Source organism: Etheostoma spectabile, chromosome 19 (genome assembly GCF_008692095.1).
Source record: "Etheostoma spectabile isolate EspeVRDwgs_2016 chromosome 19, UIUC_Espe_1.0, whole genome shotgun sequence".
NCBI classification, from domain to species: domain Eukaryota; kingdom Metazoa; phylum Chordata; class Actinopteri; order Perciformes; family Percidae; genus Etheostoma; species Etheostoma spectabile.
The window spans coordinates 13,736,114-13,745,339 of record NC_045751.1 but is presented as its reverse complement, the minus strand read 5'-3'; the positions used below and the strand labels follow the sequence as shown (position 1 = coordinate 13,745,339).

At 41.6% G+C, this 9,226-nt stretch overlaps 2 protein-coding genes and 1 long non-coding RNA gene across 8 annotated transcripts in view; 2 read left to right on the top strand and 1 right to left on the bottom strand.

The window, feature by feature from the left end:
- The window catches only part of LOC116706896 (uncharacterized), a 4,687-nt gene extending 162 nt beyond the window's left edge, over positions 1-4,525 (top strand). The window contains exons 1-2 of the long non-coding RNA XR_004336360.1: positions 1-256; positions 3,381-4,525. The exon at positions 1-256 is cut by the window's left edge and continues 162 nt beyond it. This is a non-coding gene — a long non-coding RNA (uncharacterized LOC116706896). The remainder of the gene's footprint in view (positions 257-3,380) is intronic.
- chd3 (chromodomain helicase DNA binding protein 3) overlaps positions 1-4,726 on the bottom strand; it is a 46,821-nt gene extending 42,095 nt beyond the window's left edge. The window contains exon 1 of one of the 6 annotated variants that reach the window (XM_032543915.1): positions 4,639-4,726. In XM_032543915.1, the coding sequence (XP_032399806.1) occupies positions 4,639-4,651 (13 nt within the window). In that variant the 5' untranslated portion in view covers positions 4,652-4,726. Of the gene's footprint in view, positions 1-318; positions 847-4,638 lie in introns of those variants that run through there. The other 5 variants (XM_032543914.1, XM_032543917.1, XM_032543912.1 and 2 more) reach the window with 5 other exon arrangements.
- Positions 4,727-7,198: 2,472 nt separating this feature from the next.
- Positions 7,199-8,937, top strand: naa38 (N-alpha-acetyltransferase 38, NatC auxiliary subunit). The gene is made up of 3 exons (XM_032543919.1): positions 7,199-7,468; positions 7,939-8,113; positions 8,516-8,937. The coding sequence occupies exons 1-3, from the start codon at positions 7,430-7,432 to the stop codon at positions 8,638-8,640; spliced, it is 339 nt and encodes a 112-aa protein (XP_032399810.1). The 5' UTR covers positions 7,199-7,429; the 3' UTR covers positions 8,641-8,937.
- Positions 8,938-9,226: the final 289 nt, after the last annotated feature.

Sequence of the window (9,226 nt, the reverse complement as noted above, 5' to 3'; positions counted from 1 at the left end):
GCCTCTTGTAGCTGCAAATATGGCACCTACAGTAACCTATAGGTGCAATAAATAGTGACTACATAGCGCTTTAAGGTGGTGAAACATGCGCCTGGTTTAGAAAAAAAATATCTGGACTAGTAAGAAGTAAGTATTTTGTAGGCGCGCACCCGAGTCCTCGCTTGTTTCTCCTGGACCTGGAGAATCACAGATATGGGGCACAAACTGCGGGTTCCGGCTACTTCTAACGTGCCCTTTCTCCAGCATTATACTGCCAGTAAGTGTGTTTTTATTTGGTGTGCGCGCTCCCGACTTGTCCGCCAGTTTTCTTTACTGTACCTGGCGCGGCTGATGTTGCAGTTTCCCGAGGCGCCGCCGGCGAGTTTATGTCGCTTGCGTTCTCGTCTAGGTCTCGGTCGTCGTCTTCTTCATCAAAATCTCCTCCCTCGGAATTAACCACCATGCCCTCGTCTTCCTCACAGGATCGGAGAGGAGAGGACATTATATTCCTGTCATTGGATCCGTCCTTGTATTCAAAAAAGCATATTCTTGCCCCGAATGTGTAATATTTATTTAATATTCAAATCGGCACAGAAAAAAGTGGGGGGCGTTTTGAAATATTTTACACTAGGCAGAGCAACAAAGATGGCCGCCCTCTTATATTTATTTTTTAACAACCCCCCCAATAAGAAAAAAAATCCCCTTACATAAAAAATGGCTGACTATATTATTTCAGAACGCACCCCCCTCCTCCTTTCTCTATCTCTCTCCGTCTCTCTTTCTCCCTCTGCGCGCCCCCTCCCTCCGTAAAAACGTACACATTGTTACAAGAGAAAGGGGTGTGTGACTGCATGTAAGTTACATTGTTACTTGTTTATTTCTTTTCTGTCTGCCCCCCTCCCCTTCTCTTTTCTCCCTCTCTCCCAGTCCGGATCAGTCACGAATCCGACAGACTCCTGGTGTCACTTGCAAGATCAAAAGCAACAACTCTCTCTTTCTGCATTGCAGAGCCCGACACAAATCAATCAAATATGGCCACCTTATATTCTCCGGAGCCCCCACCGTTGTATAAAAATATTTTGGAGCAGCAGCAGGGTTGTGTGTGTGTGTGTGTGAGTGTGTGTGTGTGTGTGTGTGTGTGTGTGTGTGCGCGTGCGTGTGAGTGCTGGGGAGGGATTGAGAGAGGGGGGTTGGGAAAATCTGCCGCAGCCATGCCCAGACTTACATCAGATTGTATTGCTTAAAAATTAACTATTTGTGGTGAGGATGGAAACAATTCACAATATGCAAACTATATTCATCCCTCCATTAACCGCCATATTAAACAGGTCAAAGCACATATTCCATCTCTAGGGACAGAGGTTTTAAAGAAACGCAGGAGGTTTTGTGAACTCTTACTGTAAAATCTCCTGAGCAGCAGGCTGTGTAGACTGGATGGCAGTAAGGCCATGGGAATCCCTCAACCCCAGCCAGCCCTCAGTGGCTGCTCAGGGCACTTTTGTTTTGGCAAAAGAGGATTTGATGTGCCTTTCACATTCAAACCTCAAAACCAATTTTAGGGTCGGACAGGAGAAACTGTGGCAGATGAAATATGAAAAATGTTCCGATACGGACTGAAACATCCCGGTGAGCTTCTTACAAAGCCTTTAAGTAGAGAAATATATGTAGTTTAACTTTTCATTCGGCTAAAATGTCATCGCATTCAACTAATGCAATAAAATGCATTTATTCTCTTAAAGAAAAATACAATAATCATTTGCATTATGAATGCATGGATTTCCTCAATGTAGAAGAGCTCCGTTTATTAGCAGTGAGAGGCCATTGAATCACATGAATATCCCAGCATCTCTGGTCACGGGTTCATTCATGAACTTGACAAAATAAATCCTTGATTGGGACTGAGATGTGCTTAAAACCTTGAGGAAAAAAAGCTTGGAAGTGGAGCTTGTGTTAATATCTTTTTATTATTATTTTATTGTGGAATATAGGCCCCTTTTCACTGTAGGGTGTAAATAATAAAATTCATTATGGGCAAATTTCATTAAGCTGCTCTAGTTTCAGGGTCCTGGTGTTATGCACGCTGTCTCACTGTCAAAGCTTACTGGGACACTCGTTAATGATATTAGTAACACCTGTGCTTTTCTACCTACAGTATATGTCCAAATGTAAAAACAGCAGGAAGAAAACATTTAATTCTCAAAATGTCTAATTTAAAAAAAAAAATCACAAATTTAAATCAGTGAGAGGATTATCTACTGTCAACAGTGCCTCATTTAAAAATATGGCTGTTGAATAGGCCTACAACAGATTTACTCATATTTCATATATAATTTTTCTCATTCCCGAAGAAGGGTAAGATATTTTAAAGTTCTACATCCACTGCTTCTAAAATTCAAGGATGTTTTACTTTAAAGGTCCCATGACATGGTGCTTTTTGGATGCTTTTATATAGACCTTAGTGGTCCCCTAATACCATGTCTGAAGTCTCTTTCCCAAAATTCAGCCTTGGTGCAGAATTACAGCCCCTAGAGCCAGTCCCACAACCAGCTTTCCTTAGTATGTGCTATTTCTGAATCTGTAGCTTTTGAGGAGGAGGGGGGGGGGGGGGGGCAAGGTGAAGGCTGGGGGTGTGGCCATGACCAACTGCCACTTTGCTCGTTTGAAAGCCGTGATGTCTCTCTCTGGGCCAAATTCTCTGGGCGGGCAAAGCTGAGAAAGGGGAGGTAACCTTTCCCCTTATGAGGTCATAAGGGGCAAGATTCCAGATCAGCCCATTTGGGCCCAAGGCAGAGCAGGATACCCAGGGCTTGGTTTACACCTATCACCATTTTCTAGCCACTGCTGAAAAAAACTCATAAAGTGACATTTTCATGCCATGGGACTTTTAATATGTTCACACAATGCCTGTGTAAGCCTAATCTATTTTTTATGACATAATAATGTTGTGCCAGTCAATGCAACAATCAGGTAATTTGACACAGTTTGTCACGGAGCAACACTGAACAAGACTCATTTTAAAATTTAACTGTCTTTCCATTTAAAATATTTATGCAACTCAAATGCTATTGCAAGCTGGCACTACACTACTTTGGTATTCGATAAAGTCGCATCATACCTTTACACAAAATAATTCAACCCACAAAATAGCCCATAAATTAACTAAACTGCTTTCCCAACCAATTTGTATTTATGTTATGAGTGAGAGTGCCATCCCTTTTCATTGGATATGGTGAACCATCCCCAGATCACTTTTGGATTTTAAAGGTCTCTCCTGTCTACGATCTGTCTGTGTATCTTACTCATTGAGCTGAGGATGTTTACACCAATAACTGGATATTATGTAAACAAGTATTTCAATTACGCCCCGTCTGCTGTGCACGCTCCTCTCCCCGCTGCAACAGGTGCTTGTACCGCTCCAGCTCAGCTTCCCCGCTCCCACAAATGACATGAGAGGAATTTGTAAGTGTCTGATCCAACGGCTACATCTGCCAAGAGAGACACGGTGCAATGACACGGAGGGAGGAAATGTGTGTATCTGTGCAGGGAGAGTGTGTCACTGGAGCCCCCCCACAAAGCCTCTGGCCACTGAGGTGGCTGCTGTTACCAAATTAGGTGGCTGAGACGTGCGAGTTTCTATGTGCATTTGTGTGTGCAGAACATATACCGTCACCCACATCATGCATGTGTGTGTAAGGTATTTGTAGCCATGACTGTGCATGTGTCTCACTATGCGTCTGGAGAAAAAAAAAAAAAAGGGTGAAACTGGCCAGGACTCTCTCTCATATGCCGCAGGCCCTGACACACTGCACTACTGTGTTGTGGCTACCCCCCTCCCGTGTCCGTTTGGCAGGGAGACATGTCGAGGATGAGAGGGAAAAGCGCCTCCCCTGGGTGCTGCGCTGTAGCTAACCCAGATTTTATGCAGTGTGACACACAGAGGAAGACACCGGCTCATGTGCTCCATTTAGAGCTGAGCTGTCTGAACTGAGGCGACCCGGAGAGCAGATATAGGCTTAAATTACACTCACGCAGCGGGGCCGATAGAGCAAAAGCTAACTTTACATGTCCCAACAACTGGTTTTAAGTGAAAGTTTGACATATTATCTTTCTATTTAGTCTTGCGTGAGCCAGTTATTAGGTTCCAATTATGGCTTCTTCTGCCCTTTGAGACTTGAAGTTTCATCAGTGTGTAATTTGTTTAACAATCTTTTATTCTGGTTCTAGGAAGGTCTCTGCCCCCATCTCTGCAAAAAAAAACTCAAATCAACAGTATAGATTTTGACATGCAATGATGTGGCCATGTCACACAGAGACAGTGGACATCTATCAGAGCCATGAGGGCACTCAGGTTCAGTTAGTTTTCAGTGCATCTGTTGGGAATCTGTTCACACGTGGGCATTTCTAAATTTAGATGTAAATTCATGTAGAGTACTGAACACATGTTTACCTTAAATCCATTTGGGTTGGACTGGTCGCTAAAAGCAGACATGTACTTGTGACGAAGTGGCCACACGTAAACATTGCTTCACATCAAGGGGCTACGAGCCAAAAAGGGTTCTAAACTACTGCCTAAAAAAGACAACTTTGTATGCTTATTTTGAGTCAATCAAACGAAAAAGAATGATATTCACCTACAGCTGTAACATTGTGCAGTCCCACCTGTACTATTCATCCCTCCTCCACCCGTTCTCCAACGCCATTGGCCCTGTCAGTGTGAGAGAGGGAAGCATGTCTTCTCTCCTGGATGTGTAGCACTTCCCACAGTAAGTCAGTGGATCAATGGGGGTCTGAGAAAAACAAGATGTCAAAAAGACATGGGTGAATCAGGAGTGTAGCTATTCACCTATCATGTCTTGTCTTATCATATCTTATCTTTTCTTCTCTTGCCCAGGAATGACACATGGTCTGAGTAATTGGTTAACACTGTAGTTACCTGCATTAAAATGCAGGTAACTAAAATAAAATAAAACAAAATATCTGTATTTAATTTATTTTTATTTACTTTTATAGACACAGATTTAAAATCACCACATTTTAGTCACAAAACAAAAATAAAAGGCTGTACATTTATGGAGGACCTCCAGGATCTTGGAAACTGAAATAGATCATTTCTTTAATTTACAGGTATAACAGGTACAAGAGTCGAGGAAGTTGGTGACCCTGGGCCCACAATGTGTCAAAGTTAGACTATGTAACTTTTCAAAGAAGACAATCTCTGTGTTGAATTGATAAGCAATTTGCTTAGTTCAATACTCTGAAGGTTTTGGGTGCTATAGCCTCACTTGGTCTGGTATGACCATAGACCGTATATATTATATTAACGGTCTATGGGTATGACTAGTGGTTTTGTTAGCTAGCTAATGTTGAAAATATTGTGTTCATTTGAAACCTGTAACGTTAACGTTCCCGGTTCACCTCCAAAGAGTAGCCTAGGTGTATCACCATAAGGCTATTAGCGTTTCATTCATAAATATTAATATATTACTAATACATTACATAAAAGAGGTGTATCTGTCCAAATACTTATGTAATAACATCTGCGACAACTAGTCATTTAATCAAATATATCAAAAGTCACAATAAGTATGCAATATTGAGTTTATTTTGTTGGGCTGTCCTGTTAATTTTAATTATATATTTTATACTGCACAACCAGTAGAACACGTCCTGTTCTGAAGACATGGTCCTTATTTATTTATTCATGCTGGACCAGTCCAATATGACTGTCAGTTGAAATAAACCTTTTGTTGTAGGTAAATCTTGTTCAATTTGTTATGAATCTTTGTAAGTTTACACATGTTTAAAAATATCAGAATTCATGTCGATATTGCAGTATTCATAATCGATATTACAATATCACATTTTGTCAATATTGTGCAACCCTAGTGTGTGTGTGTTGGGAGTGGGGCTGCTACATGTCAAGGGCCGGGAGGAGGTGGATGCAGATGGATGCAGAACAACGTGGTAGTACTGTGTGTGTGTGTGTGTGTGTGTGTGTGTGTGTGTGTGTGTGTGTGTGTGTGTGTGTGTGTGTGTGTGTGTGAGTGTGAGAGAGTGAGAGAGAGAGAGAGAGAGAGAGAGAGACAAATATAAAAAGCTTCAAGTAGACTCTAATAATATAATCATATTGTTTCTTCAACTTATTAAAAATACTGTATCTGACTTTACTGCCACTATCTGTTTCTGCTTCTCTATTATATTTATAGTGTGATTTGCAAAATACCAATCATAGCCTACGCTACATCACTTAAAAAACTACCTCTGTCCCTGTTTTGTTTTTAAATAAACAACTTTAGTTTTTTTCAATCAGATTGATTGTCAAACTGGAAATGTTCCCGTTTTTCTCCATTTTCGGGGATTGTGTTCCCTGTTTTCATCTCGGACGTCTGGTGACTTTATTTCCAATCAGAATATTCTATTACTGTTAAGCCCACTATGAGTGTTAAAATACGTCTAACCATGTGTAGTGTATCATTGCTAAATCTATGACCTTTGCAGCCAAAAAAAAACAAAAACGCGTGAAAATCAATTAAATGCGCTGACAGCTCATTGCACCTGCCAAACACATTCCACTGAGCGGAGCGGTTGACCGGTCCAAGATGGCGGCCCCACAGCTCTTCAGCACCAGTAGGCAGTAGCGGTCGATGCGGCGTCTACTCTGTCTATGGGTAAGCCTCTCTTCTCCAAACGTGGCTCACATGGCGCCATTTTAATGCTACGAAGCCATCACCTGCCGTTAGCATCCCATTGACTGCCATTCATTTTGGTGCCACTTTGACAGTGAATAACTTTACATTTCAAGCGTTTTTAAGACTCTATTTGTGCGCTGTTTATTTTTAAAGACACACAACAACGTACAGAATGCTCTATTACTTTGTAGCTCACGTTATGACTCCGTAGCAGTCGTTTTTCTAAAAATAGGCAAACGATTGCGTCATAAGCAAGCGACTTAACCTCGCATAGTCGACAAATTACCGTCTTGCCAGGAGACGCTCGCAGACCGTTTCGACTTACATAAGCTGTTTAGGTTTAATTTCTAACATTAACTAGCATGTGAGTTAGCAGTAATTAGCCTGTGCCTATGTTATCTCCTAACATATACCTACGCTCTCCGACTCTGCTGATTGGGAATGATTGAGATTTCTCTTGGCACAGCTACCAGAAGACTTACAACTTTCAGACAGGTTGCACACGTCACCATTACGTCGTCAAGCTCAGTTGGAGGCTGCGCAGTAAAACCTAGCCATCATCGAAAAAGTGCTTCTATTTGCCTTCACTGGTCTCCGTTCAGAACAACGGGATCTGTTGGACCACTTCTTTAACTGTCTATGGGCGGTGACGATGGGGCCTTTCACTTAAAAAACAAAAAAAACGGACATAAGGTTTCCGGTTTAGCTGGTCCGTCAGACAAATTACTCCGTAAGCAAATGAAGGACAAGAAAAGGGGGTAATGGCAACAATGATTGAGGAAAATGGTCCTTCGGCTCATGTATGTGTTTCTCCGCATATTTTTTTGTATTTATATGAATGTTTACGCTGTTTAGCGAAAAAAAAAGGTATCTTTGAAACATATTCAATTATTATTAAGGCTTCAGTTATAGATAACGTGATCCGGTGGCTAACGAAGTAACGTTAGCTAACATTAATACAACTGTCACCTGTTAAAACTATGTTACGTTAGCCTGTATTTACCAGATAATATGTGGATACTCAATGCTAGCAAACCTAAGCATCTAAATGTCTATGCATATTAGCAAAATCAGTATACAGCTTCCCTAAATGCATTTAACGTTATCAATACAAACTGCAACTAGCAACACATGTACTCGTGTTATAAGATGAAAGAATAATCAAATTCATTTTTGTTTATCAGCTAATCAATGACTTGACTGATTGTTCCACTATCGGATTCAGTGGTCGATAAGTCTGGTACCTTTCTGTCACTTGTTATACCCCCAGGAGCAGTGTGATGTGTCCTCGGCGTCCCAGGCCCGGCAGAAACTAGAAGGGCTCCTGAACAAGAACATGAGGATCCGCATGACAGACGGACGGACGCTGGTGGGCCTTTTTCTTTGCACGGACCGAGACTGCAACGTTATCCTCGGATCAGCTCAGGAGTTCCTCAAATCCACAGGTAGGTGAAGACTGAAGATGGCCAAGCAGAATAAAGACAATAACAAGCCTATTCCATCATGCAAAAAACACTGACACCAGTGTGTCATTATCAACCTGACAGTCTGAAATCCAACAGCATTACATACCTGTTGGAAGAGAAAAGCAGTTGCATAAGAACATACTGTAAGGATTTTTTTTTTTATGGTAGCTTACCAGCTGTTTCACCATTGTAGGAAACATGTAATGTGCTTACACCCTTTACAGTATAAACATTACACATTCCAGTAGGGATATTTACTAAAGGTAAACGGCATTTCAACACACTTCATGTCAAGTGAAACAATCACTTTCTCACCAGATGCAACCCTAAAATCCTGGGAATCATGTTTGTGATTGTCTTTTGTATCCGTTTTGTCTTCAGACATGTTCTCCCAGGGTGAACCCAGAGTCCTGGGCCTGGCCATGATCCCCGGTCACCATGTGGTGTCCATTGAAGTGGAGGCAGACAGTCTGGAAGACGCACAAGGATTTGGAGCTAACCACTGATGAAGCACCTTCCTGTTTGGATGACACTCGGTGTGTCTATCTCTCAGTGAGCAAACTGTATGGCTGAGCTTAAACGAGAATGGACATCTTCATTGGAGGACTGTTTTCAGTCACTTCACCCCAACAGATGCAGATACACAACTCCTGTGTCAATATTCTGGATTTAGCCATTCCTTCTATGCTTGAAGATGTCTCCATTTGCAGCAGTAGCGGTGCAGTACAGCATGTGTGTAAATTGCCTGAGTGTGCAATGTGTGTATGAGGTGTGGGCAGACAGCAGCTACCTGGATGTGTGTGGAAAAAGGTCTTTCAGTGCAGTGTACAGTAAATGTCTGTTTCATGTTTTACATTGCTGTATTTGAAACTTTGTGTTTAATTGTCATTGACAAATGTATATGTTGGGTGCCACATGCTTTTTAAGGGGAACTGTGCCGATTTTACACATGAAAGTCTGTTTTATAGGTCTTGGGAAGTGCTAAAGCATATGTAGAACATGTTTCACTATGGACTGAAGGAAATTAAATAAATCTGAGGTTCTGGAGTTAAAAAATAAAGTTACCAACATTGTGGGAAATGTAGGAGCCAG